The 19,994-nt window shown below is 33.6% G+C and overlaps 1 protein-coding gene across 4 annotated transcripts in view; it reads right to left on the bottom strand.

Annotated features, from left to right (window-relative positions):
• The window catches only part of LOC128219920 (ATP-binding cassette sub-family C member 5-like), a 43,291-nt gene that overhangs the window by 11,213 nt on the left and 12,084 nt on the right, over positions 1 to 19,994 (bottom strand). For 2 of the 4 annotated variants that reach the window (XM_052928094.1, XM_052928097.1), the window contains 20 exons: positions 17,302 to 17,449; positions 16,814 to 16,899; positions 16,335 to 16,508; positions 15,818 to 15,880; positions 14,966 to 15,050; positions 13,983 to 14,131; positions 13,232 to 13,339; positions 11,982 to 12,114; positions 11,201 to 11,328; positions 10,134 to 10,205; positions 9,430 to 9,554; positions 8,389 to 8,461; positions 7,010 to 7,213; positions 6,476 to 6,638; positions 5,573 to 5,803; positions 4,464 to 4,651; positions 4,036 to 4,182; positions 3,606 to 3,735; positions 1,949 to 2,109; positions 1,277 to 1,398 (listed from right to left, as the gene is read on the bottom strand). In XM_052928094.1, the coding sequence (XP_052784054.1) occupies positions 1,277 to 1,398; positions 1,949 to 2,109; positions 3,606 to 3,735; positions 4,036 to 4,182; positions 4,464 to 4,651; positions 5,573 to 5,803; positions 6,476 to 6,638; positions 7,010 to 7,213; positions 8,389 to 8,461; positions 9,430 to 9,554; positions 10,134 to 10,205; positions 11,201 to 11,328; positions 11,982 to 12,114; positions 13,232 to 13,339; positions 13,983 to 14,131; positions 14,966 to 15,050; positions 15,818 to 15,880; positions 16,335 to 16,508; positions 16,814 to 16,899; positions 17,302 to 17,449 (2,690 nt within the window). Of the gene's footprint in view, positions 1 to 1,276; positions 1,399 to 1,948; positions 2,110 to 3,605; positions 3,736 to 4,035; positions 4,183 to 4,463; positions 4,652 to 5,572; positions 5,804 to 6,475; positions 6,639 to 7,009; positions 7,214 to 8,388; positions 8,462 to 9,429; positions 9,555 to 10,133; positions 10,206 to 11,200; positions 11,329 to 11,981; positions 12,115 to 13,231; positions 13,340 to 13,982; positions 14,132 to 14,965; positions 15,051 to 15,817; positions 15,881 to 16,334; positions 16,509 to 16,813; positions 16,900 to 17,301; positions 17,450 to 18,608; positions 18,757 to 19,994 lie in introns of all 4 variants that reach the window. The other 2 variants (XM_052928095.1, XM_052928096.1) reach the window with 2 other exon arrangements.

Raw genomic sequence — 19,994 nt, 5'->3', positions numbered from 1 at the left:
TATTTCGTACTGATCTCTGAATGTGATGAAAATATTTTTTCCGAATTCAATTATCCCCAAAACTTTACATCACATAATTTATTAGGATGTTGAAAGAACGAGTACAGGTAAAAAAAAAAATTTTTTTTTTTTAACTTTTGATTGGGATTATTTTCTGAAGCTGGGGAAAAGTATCATATAATTGTCTTTGGGAATGGGTCCGATGGTCGGACTTGTGGGTACTACAGAAAAAGACTTGATTTCTTACACAGTTCGAGACAGCAGTTTCTGATATATGTGTTTTATCTAAATATATGAGCAAAAAAAAATAGTTACAAAATGTTTCACCTTTTAAAGTTAACAACAACCCAGTTAACAACGTTGTGAACTTTAACGAAGTTCTGAACAAGGTTGTTAATATTTCTGAATAAGATTGAGCCCCATTTATCAGTTCTAACCCTAAATCCTATATACTGTTCTGGTTCTCAATCGTATTAATCATGCAATAAATATGTTTAAAGTCAATTGTTTAGAACAAGATAAGCCAACTTATGATATCTTAATTGTGCAAAATTGACATATTTCCTGTTATTTATTTTTTTAAATTTGTTACAAATTTGCCACTTAAACTTACAATATTTTTTCTACCTATCTCAAGAAAAAAGTTTTTTTTTCTTTGATAAAAAAACTGTTTCATAATTTAACCACTTATTCTAAAATAACAGTGAAGTAAGGTTATCCCAGAAACATCAATATTAAGAGTAGAGTGTTAGTCTTCAAGGGGCTATACACCGTATGATGAAATAGCTAAAAAAAAGAAAATTGTCGAAAACAGACATAAACTTGTTATCGATGTGTACAATGCATTGAAACTAACTAACTGAAGTACCACATAGTTTACAACTAATTTGTTTTTCGCAGTTTTTTCTTATTTTTCCATTAAAAAATATTACTAGATATGTATACCTAGAAGAATTCATTCTTATGCGTGATTGTAGTCGATGTTATCACATGATATTACCAAGTTAGGTATATAGCTTAAATATTCCAATGGTTAAGGGTAAGCCTTCCTAGCACAGTGGATACAACACTGGTCTGTAATTTTGGCGACACCGGTTCAAAACCGATCTCCGACTCAATTTTTTTACATTTTTTTTTTTACCATTATGATATCAAAGAGTAAAACATTTTATTAAATAAATGTCCTGAGATTCATTACAGAAAAAAACATTTTTTGGTGCCAATCTGGTGTATAGTCCCTTTAACTAAATAATATTTGAAAGCACATTGTGCCTACTTATTTAGGAACTGGTCAGTTTTCCCAAAGGCGTGGATTGTACTGATTCCCTGGACAGAGGCGGTCACGTGACTTATCACCGGCGACTTGGTAATAAGGTTCATCCTCATCAAGTCACGCACCTGAAACATGAACAACGCAACGTATTAGAAACTTGTTAATAAGGTTCATCCTCATCATGAAGACCTTGTTTAGGATCAGGAAAAATTATGAATACCTAACCCTGACATGAAGACCTTGTTAAGAATTGCATTAAACTATGAGCACCTTTCTCTCAAGCGAAGACATTGTATAAGATCAGGAAAAATTATGAATACCTACCCTTGAAGTAAAGACCTTGTTAAGAATTGGGATAAAAATTATCAATACCTACCCCAGACATGAAGACATTGTTCAGGATCGGGAAAAATTATGAATACCTACCCCTGACGTGAAGACATTGTTAAGGATCGGGAAAAATTATGAATACCTACCCCTGACGTGAAGATCTTGTTAAGGATTAGGAAAAATTATGAATACCTACACCTGACGTGAAGACATTGTTAAGGATCGGGAAAAATTATGAATACCTACCCCTGACGTGAAAATCTTGTTAAGGATCAGGAAAAATTATGAATACCTACCCCTGACGTGAAGATCTTATTAAGGATTGCAAAAATAATTAATACCTACCCCTGACGTGAAGATCTTGTTAAGGACCAGAAAGCAGATGAAGAGTGGCAGAAAGGCAATAAGGAACCACTGGGAGACGTAGGCGATGATGCAGAGAGAAAATAGGATCATGAAGAAGTTCTGGATGAACATCTCGCTAGAGCTTGGTAACCGCACATCAACTGTTAAAGGGAATGTGGGAGGTAATGTAATGTAAAGACTAAAGAGCCATCTTAACATTGAGAGTGTCGTTCAACCGTTTTATCGAATCCTTGATTCTTGGTTTTAGCTTGCATATTTTGAAACAAGTAGGTTGGTAGTATGTTATTTCAATTTGCATATTTTACATGAACTCGATATCTGAATCTCGCTAAAGAATTCAATCCTTTCAACCTTCCGATCTTTAATCGAAAAGATGGGCCCAAAAAATTAATGTATTTCAATGCATAATGATGAAATACACATGTATAAGGCTTGTATAAGGCTCATTAGTAGAAGTTACAGGTGACTTCTATCATACAGGTCTCAGAAAAATGTATTGGTGATTTTTCCCCACGGGTGTTTTATAAAACACAAACTTAAAGGAGAAGATTTCTGGCACCCATTTCTCATCCCCCAAAATGGAATCAAGTTAAGCTAAGCTCATTATTTCTGTTTTGGTATAAATTCTATACATGTATATTGTTTTTCTTTTTAAAGAGTTTCGAAACATTCAAAGAAAATTATTTTCCAAATAAACAAAAACGATGGTTTGGTTTATAAAACTGATTCAACAAGTATTTTTTTAAATGAATTATAATACTTGATCCTTTTATGCTTAAGATATTTTAAGAAATTTGGGCCAGAAGTCTAAAAAAATATATTGATATTTCTCCATAAAGCAGTTATATCAAAAACTTCATGAGATACGAAAAAAATGTTAAGTTATAAAAATGAATTCACTCCAAGTTGATTTAATCAAAAATAAGACTTAGTTTAAAATTATTTATCAAAATTCCTTCCTTCAAGTCACCGTAGACAGCTGTATATAATAATCTGTCGATTTACTCTTGCTGAAGTTTGAAAGAATCTATCAATATTTCTGCATACAGGGGTCATATCAAAGCTTCATTTATTCATTATGTATTTACTAACTAACAAGTAGATTTACTCTAACCTGAAGTCTGAAAGAGTCTATGAATATTTCTGCATACAGGGGGTCATATCAAAAGCCTCAAGGGAGAAGTTACTATTTTGATGCATTTACTTTAATCGAGGTTTTAAAGAATATAATAATATTTCTCCCAACACCTAATGGGAGAAGCCATCATACTCCTACACTAATCTTAAGTCTGAGGATAATCTAAAAATAATTCTCACCAAGATGATCATATAAACAACTTTATGGGAGAAGTTATTATGTATGGTAACCTATTTTTATCAAAATTGGAAGGAAACTCACTTATAATTATCCCTACACGGATCATGTAAAAAATCATGGGAGAAGTAATTATGTACTGACTCTCATCAAAGTCAGAGGAGAATCTATTAATAATTCTCTCCAAAATGATCATATAAACAACTTCATGGGAGAAGTTATTATGTATATATTTTCATAAAAAAATGTAAGGGAAATAACTTATAATTATCCCTACAAGGGTCATGTAAAAAATCTTGGGAGAAGTAAAAGTGTACTTACTCTCATCTAAGTCAGAGGAAAATCTATTAATAATTCTCCCCACAGGGGTCGTATCAAAGAACTTCATGGGAGAAGCCAGTACCTTCTTGAAGATATTGTTGTGCATGTTACTGGAAGCCCTCAGGGTCACCTGAAATTGAATCAATAAACAAATAAATATAACTTGAGTGTTTCTGAAAAATGGATTTAAGTCAAAATAAAGTTAAAATTGCTTGTGTCAAGAACTGTACACAGAAAAGAAAGGCAAAATTGAAAACAAAATCATGATGCTTCATATTATCAGTTTTATCCAAAGCATATTATAATACTACTTTACACACATTCAGCTTCATAAAGATATTTATTAATATTAAGAAAATACTTCTATAAAGCACCATTAATAAAATTGATACTTGATATATATTTTGATAAATACTTTAGACTAGCATACCTTCATGAACAAAAATGCTCTAAATGCTGTAGTTACAATCATGACTCCAACACTGGCTCCGTATACAGTCGTGTAAAAGTGTAGATTAGGATGGTCTGATATGCTTTTACTGATGTATGTTAAGTTGCCGTCTGTTATTGTTGTATTCTGTAACAGAAAAATTACCAGAGTTTATTTTAGAGTGCTTTCTTTGATTTCCTCTCCTGGTAGAATGTTCAATTCTGTGCGGATCTATTACAAATTTGCCACACATGTTTTCCTTATACCACACATTATTCATTGAACATTATCCTTCACAACATGGTTCAAAACATTTACGTCACCCACAACCCTTGTAATTGATATTATACCCTTGCACTAAAACATTCCAGTATAATCTCGATAACTGCTCTACATGTATTGGTAATATCCACAAAATAAATTCCTACCCCACTGCCTTGGCTGAGCCAGAAGGACAGCCACCAGTTTGCGAATGACTGAGAAGCTATGGCTATGAAGAATATGAAGATGACAAATGCTGACAGTATGTAGCCTCCGGCTGCCTTCATGTAACTTCGGTACACAGACCAACCCACTCTACCCTCTTGCTTCTCTTCCGCAACGATCAGCTTACCACCTAAACATAGGGTGAAAAAAGGAAGTATTGTTACACCTAACTAAGCATGGGATGAATAAGCAGTATTCTGACACATAATCAAAGGGGAATAGTAAATATTGTAACATCTAAACATAAGGGAAGTCTTGTAACACCTAAACATAGGGTGAATACTTAAAGCAACTATTGTTTCACCAAAGCAAAGTGGGGATAATTAGTCTTCTTACATAAAACATAGAAGGCATAGTAAGTATTGTTACACCTTAACATGAAAGGCAAGTCTTGTTACACATAAACAGTAACTCCTGTATCACCAACTCATAGGGTGAATAGCAAGTCTTATCTACAGAAACATACACATAGGGGAATAGTAAATCTTGTAACACCGAAACATAGGAGGAAGAGTTAGTCTGAAAAACCAAGACATGGGGGGAAGAGAAAGTCTTCAAACACCAAGACAAAGGGGGAAGAGTAAGTCTTCAAACACCAAGACATAGGGGGAAGAGTAAGTCTTCAAACACCAAGACAAAGGGGAAAGAGTAAGTCTTCAAACACCAAGATGTAGGGGGAAGAGTAAGTCTTCAAACACCAAGACGTAGGGGGAAGAGTAAGTCTTCAAACACCAAGACGTAGGGGGAAGAGTAAGTCTTCAAACACCAAGACGTAGGGGGAAGAGTAAGTCTTCAAACACGAAGACAAAGAGGGAAGAGTATACTATGAAACACCAAGACATAGGGGGAAGAGTAAGTCTTCAAACACGAAGACAAAGAGGGAAGAGTAAGCTATGAAACACCAAGACATAGGGGAAAGAGTAAGTCTTCAAACACAAAGACATAGAGGGAAAAGTAAGCTATGAAACACCAAGACTTCTCAACCCCTCACCCTGTAAAATTTTCTCCAACCCATTTTATTAATAAATTACCCAAAATTTAAAGCCCCTACCTTTTTGATCCTTTGGCTCATCTACACTAACAGTTCTGTTGGACATCACACTGAACTGTCGTAGGGGATCTGGCCTGCCCTTGCTACGGCGGGCGGAGCCAGGGGACCCCTGGGACCCAGATGAGTGGGTCCTCTGTCGTATAAGGCCCTGGGACCCGGATGAGAGAGTTCGTTGTCGCATTAGATCCGGCCGATCGACCGACCACTGCCGCATGGCTGACTTTGGATGACCTGAGGTAACATGCAAAACATTAGCCAGAATTTCTAAGTCAATTAGTAAAGGAATATTTTAAGAATTTTATTCAAAATATTGTTACATAATTTCATTAATTAAATAGGTTGGATAGTAACACATGGCGTATTTGGTGAGATAAAGATAAGGTGCTTACATGCAAAACTTTAACCAAGATGTGATGCTGGCACTAGGGAGAGTAGAATAGCTCTCCTGTTTGAATAGTCAATCTCAAAACACAATGCTTATCAAGGGAAGTCACTGCATGGAAGGTGAAGTGTTTAGGGGCCATCATTAATTTGGTCAACACGATTGTTCCCGAAACTGTCATTCATTGATCATAGTAATAGTACGCCATTATAGCACTTGTATTTGTACCACTATGAGCAAATCTTTGAATTTATATTGTAAATGGGGCATTTTAAAGAGTATTCACACCAATTTCAACATTTATTTGTAGCTCATGTCATGAAGCCGTACAATTGGGTTTTCTAATGGTACTCAGGTTTCCCCCACAACAGAAGACCACACTCTTCCGGAAAATCGTGCCAAGGAGAGTGAGTTAGTATATAAGTATTCATAACTTTCTTCACAATTGTTGTAAAATATATGTTTTAACTATTTGTAGCTCTGTAATACTCATTATAATCTCCATAATAATGTCCACTGACCACCGAGGCTGTCCATGCTTGATTCCTTTTCCTTTTCTTGCGTGTAAAACACCTTGATGAGTGCTGCGTACTCTGTGTCTCCCGACATGAGCTCTTTGTGAGTCCCAGCATCCGTTATCATTCCATCGCGCATGAATAACACTCGGTCACACTTTGACAGGTACTGAAAAATAAAGGATACAGGCACCATTAATTAAACGTCACTGACCGAACATCTGGTAAAATTTGAATGTGTATTTTTATTATCAAATGTATAAAACTAAATATGGAACCACATTTTAAAGTCAAGTAAAAGCTGGCAGTCCTTTGTAATTAATGAAATAACATAAGCTCGATAGAAATTTTGTGGCATTTAGTGACAGACATATGTCCAGTTTTAAAGTCTGCTATAAAGAAAGGAAGCAGAGTATAACTGTTGTTCGCTCCACAGAGCTCTTGATGTCTTATGTTGAAACGTATTCCACATTGCAAGCAAATTTGCTCTTCAACTAAAAAATGCATATGACTCCAAAACTAAAAAGACAAAGCATTCACCTGTAGTTGATGGGTAACAAACAACACAGTTTTCCCCTTCAGCTGTTTCATAATGCACTCAGAAAAGATATGGCTGCCCACATGTATATCTACGGCAGAAAGAGGGTCATCCAATAAACACACGTCCTTGTTACTGTAGACGGCCCGCGCCAGACTGATACGCTGCTTCTGACCCCCAGACAGGTTAATGCCTCGTTCTCCGATCTGTAAATTTGACGGATGACAGGTAAAGAGTTTTATCTGCTTAAAGTTTTAACATAGAACTGTTAAGCTTTCATTCTACAATTTGCCAGTGGTTATAATAATTCTTTTCATGAGTTTTTGGTCAGGATTAAAATTCCAGCCTGGTGCTGTGAGAAAATAACAAGTGGCTTGTTGCTGCGCGTGACTCATCTGGCATGGCAGATGCCGGACAAAATTTTCCAGCATGGCCAAATTCGTGGGAAATGTCTGTTATGTGTGCAAAAATAATGTTTCTTACATACAGGGGTTCTAAAAAGCTGAAAATTATCATTATTAATTCTGAATTCTTGAACCCCTGTTTATAAAACAAATTGTATCCACTTCTTCGAATAATAAACATATTTTTCATCTCAATTGACTGTCTGAAATGTAATTTTCAGTTTCGAAAACAAAACAAGGAAAATCAGCAAAAAAATGTGTTATTAAAAGTCCTTATATCTGGATAAACATTTCACTTTTTTCATCTTTTACCTGAAAAGCAAAATTCCCAAAAGAATAAAAAGGGTACAAGTTCCTCTAATCATGTTGCATATTGAAACTTAATTTTGAACCATTTTATGTCAGAACAAAATGCATTATTGAAATAGATTGACCCTATTTATTTCCATATTACCTATAAGAATTATGAGACAGGTTATTATCACTACAATATAACGATCACTCTCGTTTGCATTGTTCTACAGAAAAGTATGGTCATATGCTGTTGAGGAAACCATGCAGAGTTCCGAAAATAGAAATCTCTGACATCAGACTTGGTACCAAGAATTCAAACTATGCATGAATTAAACCAGCCATCATTTGACTGCAGTCATCTTTTCTTGGATACCTTTGTCAGTCAGAATTTGCTTCTAAACCACTTCTATTTTATCCATTTTAAGATATCCAGTAGTTTAAATCAGGATTTCATTGTTTTCAATCAGGAGCTGATTAATTGAAGCAAAGTTTTGCAACGTGAAATTTGGTAACAGTCAGTAAGGGCAAAAATGACTTTAGTAAGAACTTTTAAACATCTCTATTCCAAACACCGTTTATAAATCCGAAATTATCGCTATTTCAAATTTATTTTTCAGTTCTGATGTATATCTTAACTATCTACAAAGCTACTATGTGACAACAGAACTAAATTGGGACCATACCTCAGTCATGTCACCATCGACAAAGTCCTCAAGGTCCTGACTCAGACAACAGGCCTCCACAACCTCATTGTACCTGTAATATAAGATACAAAGTTATTACATATCGTCACCCTAGTGCAATAACACAATAACAGCAAATAAAACAAGAAGCAGAAATTGAGTTCTTGCATTCAGGTGTCAATCTGCTTTCAGGTGGTTAATTAGATGTAACAAGTGAAATAATCATACAGTTTAACACCGTTAATCCCAAATCGTAGGGACCCAAAAAATTATTTGGAATAGCGATATTTCGGATTAACAATTTTCGGAAAATGACAGCGTTCGCGAATTAAAGATGACGTGAAATACTAAGTCGTGAAGATTGCAATGTCGGTTACATGTTACCAATACGATACATTTTGTTTTAGTGATCTTTCATATACATAAATATTTGTTAATTTATTGTTTAATAAATGACAAATAATTCATAAGTATACTTCTTTGTTAAAACAACATAAAACATTTAAAACAAAATGACGGCACATGTTTGCATTCGATCATGGCTGGGATTGTTCGGTAGCGGGTCGAGTGAGTAATGCGGCATCGAATCTGATGAGATAGACATTTTTATATACACACTACATCACCCAAATTTTCTAACATCGATGTCTGTAATTTACACGTGCTCAATGTCATTTTTTAAGAAGCGCTTATTGTGCTCCATTGTCACCTCAAGTCGATGCCCGAGTGCATTATTTCAGAATAGCGATTATTTTGGACTAGCAATTTCGGATTAAAGATTAAAAATTAAGTAAAACAAAGAAGGAGTAAAATCGGGACCGAAAATTAATTTCAAAATAGCAATAGTTTTGGATAAACGGTGTTCAGAATAGCGGTGTTTAACTGTATGTTCACTGTTTTGACATTTTTGTCCACTTTGTGGTCAAAATCCCAATCGGAATGAATGGCCTAAAATGGTGACAGAACAATTTGTACAATTAATCATCTGATCACATGAGTATCACTTAAAGTGGCCTGCAACCCAGTGGCAAAAGTACCAACCTTTGTTCATCATAATCCTCTCCAAACAGTATGTTATCCCTCACTGTTGTGTTCATTATCCACGCCTGCTGGGCCACATAAGACATGGAGCCTTGAACAGCTATTTTCCCTGACACTGGGATCATCTGGAATATATGGGAGCTAATGCTACACTCTCACAGAATGACTGTTTGACAATTTTTCTTATTTTTGGTCCTGGAATGAGCCAATGTTTGCTAAAGGTCTTGAAACCAGTGATACAAGGCTGCTGATACTAACATTCGAGAATTGATGTTTTATAGCTTAAAGCGTTACTAAATGCCTAAAGAAAATTTTTATTTTCGGCAGTAAAAATATGTCAAAACAATTTATTAATCTGTGAGAGTGCAGCTTGAAATAATAGGGAAATACAAAACATGTAATTATTCACTTAAGCATAAACAGCCTAGCATTACATTACTCTACATACAAAATACTTACACATAGAATAAATGCATGCATAACAACATTATAATGCTTTGTTAAAATTATTATATATTATAAAAAAACTTGAATTTGATATTCAAATAACATAGAGCGTAGTAATTTGAAAAAACATAGCTCCTAATCAACAAACATTGATTGATATGTTAGAGAGCTGTACATGACAGCAGTAAAGCTATGACATTTAATTTACTAAGCTCAGCTCAGAAAACAGAAATTTTGAGTTGACTAAAAAGTCTTACCCTTCCCAGTACAGCAGAGAGCAGGGACGACTTCCCACACCCTACACTACCACAAATACCAACCAGCTCGCCCTGTAAGATGAATACTAATAATTTAGAATATAACCTACATTTACAGCCAATGAAATTGCAGATAGACAATCATTTAGTACTAGGTTTAATCATTAAGAATTTCAACTTTTGCATGTGTTTAAAGGTCCATCCACTGCCACCTATCCGATACACAATCACTGTGTCAAATTTGGTGTTGACAATGTTCCAGCCAATGAGATTGTATTCTAAGTCAGTTAGATGACCTGAATTAAAATCTTAATGATTAAGAAGAGCTTGTTTACTTCGCGTATTCCCCCAATCTTAATCATTAAGATATTAATTCATATCATCTAACTATCATGTATGTTAAATGATACAGTAATGACTATTATACTTAGGCATACATAATTATTATCATTGTAAAATTAGCTTTCCCATAGGAAAGTAGTGGGGGGTTTCCCACCATATTGGGAATGGGGAATGCCATTCTGATAGGCACAAAAGCATCATTTTGACTAAAAATTGGGAATTTCAGTTTGGCCTAGAAATGAGAAAAATGCTTTGAATAGTAGACAGAAAAGTTAATAAAAGTAATTAAGTTTGTTTCATAAAAAAACACCAATAAAAAAATGATTTGATGGTCCAATTCTTTTATGTTTGTTCAAAACAGATACCGGTATTGTTAATTTTACTTAAAATCATATGTGTTTTTTTGGCATGGCAATGGAGCCCCCAAATTGGTCAGCAAAAAACACTGAATACTTTACCTTCAACTTTCCTGTTTATTCATTATTAATTGCAGACATCAGCCAGCTCACATTTGAGGGAAATTTGAATGAGGTTGCAAAGTATTTACCTCGCCAAAAAAATTGACTTTGAATTCTTATGTAAAAATAATGGTGAAGCAAATTTAAACCTCACAAAATGGGTCGAAACTAAAAGCATGCAAGGAATTTAAAACAACCTACAGGAAAACTTTTAGCGCACAAATCTGAATTTGTCACTAAACTCTGAAACATCTCTTAAAGTCGTACCTTCTCCAGATTGAATGTTATATCCTGAAGGGTCGGAGTGTTTGTGTGGTTTGTAATCCCTGGCCCGTTCTCGGCAGATTTAAGGGTGACTTCTTCCTCCTTAGTTAAACTTTCTTTACCAGTATGACCTGAAAAAAATACATGAACTATACATAATGTTTACAAGAACTGTAAGATATACAATAACTGTACATAGAGTAAACAAGAACTGTATATAGAATATGCAAAAACTGTACATAGAGTATGTACAACAACTGTTCATAAAATATAGAAGAACTGTACACAGAGAATACAAGAACTGTACATAGAATATACAACAACTGTACATAAAGTAAACAAGATCTCTACACAAAGTGTACAAGAACTGTCTGTAAGATATACAAGAAGAACTGTCTGTAAGGTCAAAAAGAACTGTCTATAAGATATATATACAAGAACTGTCTGTAAGGTCAAAAAGAACTGTCTATAAGATATACAAAAACTGTCTGTAAGGTCATCAAGAGATGTACATTATAGATTATAAAAGAACTGTACAAAGAGAACTGTTTGTAAGATATACTAGAGCAAGATCTGTCTTTAAGATAAGAAAGAACTCTTCGTAAGATATACAAGATCTGCCTGTAAGGTTTTATAAGAACTGTCTTTAAAATATACAAGAAAAAGAACTGTCTATTAGATATGCAAGAACTGTCTATAGGGTATACAAGAACTGTCTCTAAGCAAAAGGCTGCCATTTTCATGCGTATTTCTCATTAAATGCACATCAGCAATGTTAAAATACCTTTACCATTGGGTTGGTTGTTGACATTTGATGTTTTCTCCCAAGTAAATGAAGCCTTGTTCATTACAAGGGCATGTTTTTCGTTGAACACCAGCCAGCGATAAGGCTCCATCTCATCCATTAGCAGAATGTCCTGAAATTTCATCAAGGTACAGTAAGGCAATCCCTAAACACGAGCGCCGCTGAGTGAACACCAAACACTCCTCTGTTTGATTGTAGTCCAAAAAGGGGCATAACTCAACAATTATTAAAGCCATAGTATGGGCTTAACTTAAAGCAAATTGTCACTGGCAACAGTTGTACCAAGTTTCATTTGAATATCTTGAATGTTTTTTTAAGCTATGGCCAAAGTTAAAGTATTTGCACACTAACGCAGACAACGCCATGGCTAAGAAAATAATTTCCTTTTTCGTTAAAAAAAAATGACAAGCTAAACAATAGTTTTGTGCCAGACTCAGAACTCTTTTATCTTAACTTGGTCTAAACTCAGATATAATGTTTTTTGGGGATTGGTGTTGACTAAACATTGAACAAAAGCACAACACGCCTAAGAGAGTAAGAATATTTCAAGAGCCAATAAGAAGCTTCAGCACACATGTTGAATTTGCTGTTTTCATGACGCTGATGTCGTCTGAGAAAATGACTCCTGTTGAGATTTCAAGTTGACAACAAAAACTAATTTTAACAACAAGATTTTTACATAACAAACTATGAGTAAAATTTTATTAAAAAACCTTTTTGAAAGTATGTTAGCTTATCCCTGATGCCTGCTTTTGGGGCAGGAACCTCACAAAAGTGAAACGTCATTTTTCCCTTCACAGAACGCATTTTCACTGACAGTGTCACATATTGTTTAGATAATTAGCTGGCCCCAATTTCTCAAAATAGGCCTAAGGAGCTTATTAATTTCAGTGATTAATTATTCAGTTAGAAATGTTAGTATTAATTAAAGTAAATATTAGGTTTCAACTGCCACATATGTCAAGTTTGTATGAATTTAGAATCACATTAATTTTTCAAGTTTCAATCACATAAATGAAATATTTGAGCATTTAATTATATAAAACAAGAGAGTGCACATACTGGTCTCAGGCTGAGAAGGGCAGAAGGGAGCTACCAAAAAAGGGCAGGGTGTAGCACCCTTGCACAACTCTTAAGCGAAAACCCTCAATTGTTTAACCTTTTTGATTGTAAAGGTTTACTTTTTGGGGAGGTACTGTGAATTATCTCAACATTTATACATGACCTACCTTGTATCGTTTAAATGAGACCATTGCGTCAGCGAGCGCCTTTACAGAAAAAGGCAGGACAGCAAGCGAAAACCTCATGGAATTCAGGACAGCAATTATGGTAAACGCCTGTAAGTGAAATGCTTGTGTTATTGTTATAGGTTTCAGTCTTTCAGCATTGCCTAAAAATACTTCATAAACAACCCTATTGTTTGAAAACTACGTAAACCAGACTTATACTGTTGAGGTCACAATTTCTTCAATCGAAAGACGCAAAACAAAAGATATTCACATAAATGAGGTTGATATATCGTCAATGTTACAATGTCAAAATTTACTTCCTAAAATCAAATTGTTACTATTGTTTAAAATATAAATAAATAAAGTATACATGTTGTCAAAGTAACAATATCCAAATTTACTTAAATGTTAGTGCAAATATTGATTAAAATATAAATAAATGAGGTTATTATGTTGTCACAGTTACAATGTCAAAAATTACTTAAATGTAAGTGCAAATATTGTTTGAAATATAAATAAATGAGGTTAATATGTTGTCACGGTTACAATGTCAAAAATTACTTGTTAAAAGCTCAGTGCTAATATTGTCTGATATACACAAAAATTAGGTCAATAAAATGTTGTCATGGTAACAATGTCAAAAATTACTTTGTGATATCTAATTGATAAAATTGATTGAAATACAAAAAAAATATATTAATAAATAAATATCCTGTTAAGATTGCTTTGTCTGAAAATAATTTAGTCTTACCACAACAGGCGTCAGATCATTCCCAGTGAGGACGTAGGCGAGAAATGTGAATATCGAAGCCATTATTGGAACAAGGGGGGCCGTGGCTGTGCTGATACTCTGGACATATGCTCCCTTCTCGAGTATTGACCGCTCATCTGACCGGATACCTACAGGAGCAGATAACAGTTTTAATATTTAACACCTTAAAGTTGAAAAAGAAAATAGAATATGATATGAAATTCTTACAAATCGTTAATTTAATATCCAATACGTAATTTGACTGCTTTTGATGTTCTTTTTACTACAGTATTTTTGAATTCACATTCAGGTGCATTTATTTGTATATGGATCTGCATTTGTTTAACAGTAAAGAATATCAAATCAGGGTAGCTCTGCATTAGTTTAACAGTTATGAACATAAAAATCAAGATGTTTCAGCAATGCTTTAGCAGTTATGAATATTCAATCAAAAAAGGGTGGCTCTGCATTGGTTAAGCATTTTTTGAATTTTAAAACCAAGGTGGCTCTGCATTGAGTTAATAGTTATGAATATTCAAATCAGGATGGCTTTGCATTATAATCAGATGTTTCAATCAATCTAAAAGAAACGAGAATGACATGAAGGGAAAGCCAACGCTTGGTGGCTGTAGTTGTTTAGTCAAAAATGAAGCATAATTTGCCAATTATTAAAGTCAAGAATAACGTGCCTTTCTTTGTATATGTGCATAAGCCTGCAAGCAAGATTAGGCTTGTATATGAAAAACTGATATGTTTATAAAATCAAGCTTATTGCTTATAACATTATTATAATATGTTCATATATATAAGCATTTGTGCTCGTTCACAAAAAAAATAATTTTGATGACTGATAATGCTCAATCTGATAACAAAGCCATCAACAAGACTATTAATAAACATAATAATAAAATATCTTATTTCTTTGATAAAAACGAAATGGTAGAAGTACAATCCAAGAGCGCAAAGGAGAGAGTCGGTGGTACCTGCTATGGTTTTGGCAAAGGACTTCTCCCATGCGTACATTTTGATCAGCTTGATACAGGAGAGTAACTCATTCATCATACGCACCTGAAAGAAACAGGAATAACATAGACAGGTTTATGAATTAAATCAATACAAATAATAATCATTATTATTATGCAAGACAGAAATTGTAGAAGCATCAAATTAATGCACTTATTTTAGTTAAGGAAAACGTAAAAATAAAGTGTGAAACAAAACTGATTTAGATCTGTAATTATGCCAAAGATATGAAAACACTTTTGAAAAAATCACTTTATTATTGTATAAAACCCTTTCCTAATTCAAATAAGTAAAAATTATACAAGTATATAACATAATAATAACAGAACATAACCCCACACCAAATTATGGCCTAAATTTAATAATCTGAGTTTAGGGCAACGGTCACAAAAAAGCTTGGTAGAGGAAGGACAAAGTTTTTTGTTGTTTTGTTTATGCAACTCCAGTCATAAGCTAAGCAAGTCGTAAATGCATACATGGACACTCAGTTCATTGTGTATTAAATAAATAAGTCAACAACAACTTGTATCTGAAAATTGGGAAGAGTTGAGTTGGCCTTTTTTTAAGATTTAATAGTTTAAAAAAGACTGATTCAGGGCCAAAGCAGGGTTAAAGGGCCCAGACTAATTATATCTATTTCAAAATACTTTGAACTATTTTAAAATGCTAAAGTTCAGCAAAAAGTATGAGTTACAACTTAAATAGTCTGAAATTTAATTTCACCATCATTGATATTAAGAAAAATATTCAAACAAAGTTATTATAATAATAAATGGAGTATTTATAAGAAGAAAAGTGTTGAAAGACCATACCCGCTTGTCCGTAATAACTATGCATTTTCTTCTGTAGTGGTTTGTCAGCTTTGATATGAAATACTGCAACAATAAAAAACACACAATACAATACACTTAAATAGGCCTGAACCAATGTTGAGATCGATTAAATTATTAATATTTTTTAATTTCCTTAAAAGTTAAATTATTAACACATTTTAAGCAAAAATCAATATCAAACAATCATTCATTAAAAGCTCTTTAATAGTTTATTTCACATAATTTCTAACTTTCCAAAATAGATTTAAAATGAACATGTTTAAAAAGTTTAAAACCAGAACGAGTTTTAACATTGTAACTAAAACTCATGATCTAAGCCTGATTTCTTATTAAAAACATAGTGTCCTTATATTAAGTTTGAAACTAAATTATTCTAGACTTTTTTTATCAAGTCTTAGAAGTTCACTTAATAAGCAAAGTTGTTTTAATCTTAAGATAAAAGATTTGATCCCTTAAGCAGAACAAACTTTTTTGCATTTTTTTTAAAAACACCCACCATGACTGGATAAAATGCGAGAAAGGTTCCCATGGCGATGAGAGCCCATGGACCAATGAGAAGGACCATGTAAATGAGCCCTGCACAGAGAACGATAGGGCCCGGTATCATCAGGGGACCAATGGCCACCGCTTCGAATATCCGCTGAGCATCGTTTCCCAGCAAGTTTACCAACTGAAAATAGACATGTGCATCAGTATATAGTGAAGTATGATATTGGATTGCATTTTTGCAAAATGAGTTCATTATCAGAATAAAATGGTAAAGCAAGTTCAACCTATGTACATATTGCCAGCCTTTGGCGAGAATTGAAATTGGTGAAAAATGTCAGTTTTGGGATAACAAATGTTAAGTGGAATATCATTAAAAATATATTTCCATGAATGCAAACTGTTTGTTATTTGACCAAGGTTATATCACTGGATATGAAGCTATTCAAGTTTTAAAAAGAAAAATGTATGATTTTCACATATTGTTACCTCCCCGACAGTTTTATCCTCAAGGCTCCGGAGTTTCAGCACCTTCTTATACAGCAAGCCCATGGTTGCGCTTCTGACTCGAACACCTGTCCGCAATTGATTAACATTGTGAGCAAAATTCTAAGGAGTAGAATCTGAGAATTTTCATTAGACAATAAAATCAACTGATACTCAGATAAGAATCCCTAAAGCTAAAGGGTAAGGATTAGAGTTTAACCTTGATAAAGGACAGGATGAGGGGGGCTGTAAGTGAATGCAGCAAGGCTGATAAATAATAAATATCTTAGTGTTAGGCGCCAATGACTTTATACTAGTTAGCTTCCATGCTCTAACCACTGAATAACCAACACGCATGAATAATAACGAAACAGAATTTTGGCAGCTGTTTTACGTTAGAAGGTTATTAAACGATTTAATCAGAATCCGACTGGCAAACCTATTGGTAAAGAGACATAAGGGTAAACACTAAGTGCTGGACATTTGCTCACCTGTGGTGTAGTTATAGTACCAGGAGATAGCGAAAAACAATGACCGTCCCATCTCCGTTACTCCTAACGCAACCACCAGCCCGATTCCCACTCCAGTGTCTACGTGCCCAGTGTTAAGATAGGCCAGTAGGCGATGTAAAACGAATGCCTGAAATCCACCAGAAATCATTCAACGTTTCGCAAATACCTAAAATGTGTCAAAATAACTGTAATGTGAATGCCTTATATATTTAAAAATGAATGCACTGAGTTTTAATTAATGAACACGCTTATATTCATAACTGCTTTTATATTTTATAAATATTTTTTATTCAAGTAATTTAATAAAAAGGAAAATATCAAATACACATCTATAAAAATATCCATCTATTATAATATTTCAGAACCAACACATTCTACATAATTATGTTTTTAAAATTTAGAAAATGTTACGTGCTTAAAGCTTAATACGTTAAAAATCATTTTCCATATATATAATAAGATAATAAACTAAAAAAAAAATTCTTAACATTATAAGCAAATTATTAAAATAATCATATAAAAAATACAATAATTATAATTATTATTGTGTTAATACATATAGAAAATGTTCATTTGGATACAAAAATCATTTAATTCTAGCATTTGCAAATATAAGCATTATTACAAGCATGAATAACTTGATACAAATTTGGCAAAAAATGCAAAAGTGCAAATAAATAGAGTACAATTGTTTGTATTAGCATAAGATCGCAATATACTTCACTGAGTTTCTTTATGAAAACACCTACTATTCCATACAAAATTGGTGCCATTTTTTTATATAAAAAAAATACACTTCTTGCTTCAAAATTTAAAATTTCCCTCTTTTTTTTCGGGAAAAGGATTTGTTTAAAATAGCATGAGATGAGCAAAATTTTTGCCCCAAATTGGTCGAATAAAAAACAAATGGATATCAAATATGAATGCAATCATTTAGAGTTATAATGGAATTCATGTATCTATAACATACTGCAGATTTATAGTTTTGCAAGATTCTTTTTTTCGCTACTTTTTATTTTTAGCTGATATCATGAAGTTAATAGTTCTTGAGGCCATTTACTTAACAACATGAAAAAAATAATATTCTGTTTGATTTAAAAAAATTCTGATCTTTTATTTCCACAAATATCATTGGTAATTAAAACCTTGTGAAATTTAAGAAATGTAAAGTTAAAGGAAAGCAGATGGGGTTGGGTGGGGGAGGGGGAGGGCGAGAGAGGGTGATAGAATGGTGAATTTTTTTTTTCTGAGTATAATTATGCATCCATACTTCACGACCTACTCACTGGAGTGCTAAACGACATTAAAGTGGAAAGAGTCACGAAAATGATGGTTAACAAGAGCCTTGTGCTTGAAAATTGCCAGACGGCGCGTAGAAACGAGGCACGTTTTCTCCCCTTCAGCATTAACTCTTCCTTCCAAATGCGTTCAAGGCTACAAAAACACAAAAATATGCTTATCAGAAATTATATTTGTTTGATATTTATTTCGATCAATCTCACAAATGATAATCCACGAAAACTGGCATCATAGGAAAGTTTAAACTGCTTTGTTGAAACTGAAAGAAAATGATAGAATGTATATGAAATAGAAAAGAGAACTTTTTTCACAGTCACTGACCACCATTACGATAGAGGTCACCTGCTGGTCATGTCCCCAAACCCCCCACAAAGTTTGAGGACCTTAAGCTTACTCTAGTCATCAATTGGACAAGGTTTGGTCTGCCGACCGACCCACAAGTGCAACACAAAATATTAATTCCCGCTTCTTTAATGGGGGAGCATAAAAAAACAACAGACAGAAGAATTCTTTTAAATTCATACTATCAAATATTGGATTTTAATGATGTTCTTATGCGTGTAATTATGCTAACAATATTAAAGGGATTAGACACCAGATGTATAACTGCAAGAAAAAAAAGACAATTGCCCAAAATTCAAGACATAAAATTGACATCACTGTGTAAATCAAAGCATTGAATCTTAAAAAAATGGCAACCTTAAAATGTGTTTAAGTTTTACTGGTTGATATCTTAATACGTTTTTATTTCTTGTAAATGTAAAATTAGCAACAAAGGCTTTGAAAAACCAAGTTTTCAAACAAAAATTGACAAAGACCGGCAATTTTTTTTTTGGACCGACAAAATATCAGAGGCTTTTTCTGAACTTTCGCGATGTCCGGTACAATAGACTTATTAGTAATGCAATTTGATCGGGAGGTTGTATTGTATTGCTGCAGGTACAGATTTCATGAGGCGCAAGCGGAGTGAAATCAATATCTGCATAAAACCACCAGAGTCAAATATGACAACAATTCTGGATCATTACGATATTAGTACGAATGTTACCCTTTTATAATATTTACTGGTTAAAACACTTAAAAGCCACTTTTTTTCATAAAAAACGTCATGTAATTGATGCACTCTTTTGTTTTATGATGCCATTTTAACATCACACAATGATAAATATGATGGGACGTTGTCAGACTGAAATACAGCAATTGCACTCAGGAGTGGAATTTGAACTACCATATTTTGTGATACGTAAATTGCATGTTGATTTATAATGGGTATATAATAAATAAAGATTATTGTCTATGATAACTATCTAAGATAAGGAAACTTGTCTCATAAAAAAAACAGCATTACACTTCCACAACATGGTCGATCTGTT

This window comes from Mya arenaria, chromosome 15, assembly GCF_026914265.1.
Source record: "Mya arenaria isolate MELC-2E11 chromosome 15, ASM2691426v1".
NCBI lineage: Eukaryota > Metazoa > Mollusca > Bivalvia > Myida > Myidae > Mya > Mya arenaria.
The sequence above is the reverse complement of the archived record's forward strand: the minus strand, read 5'-3'. Positions and strand labels throughout refer to the sequence as shown.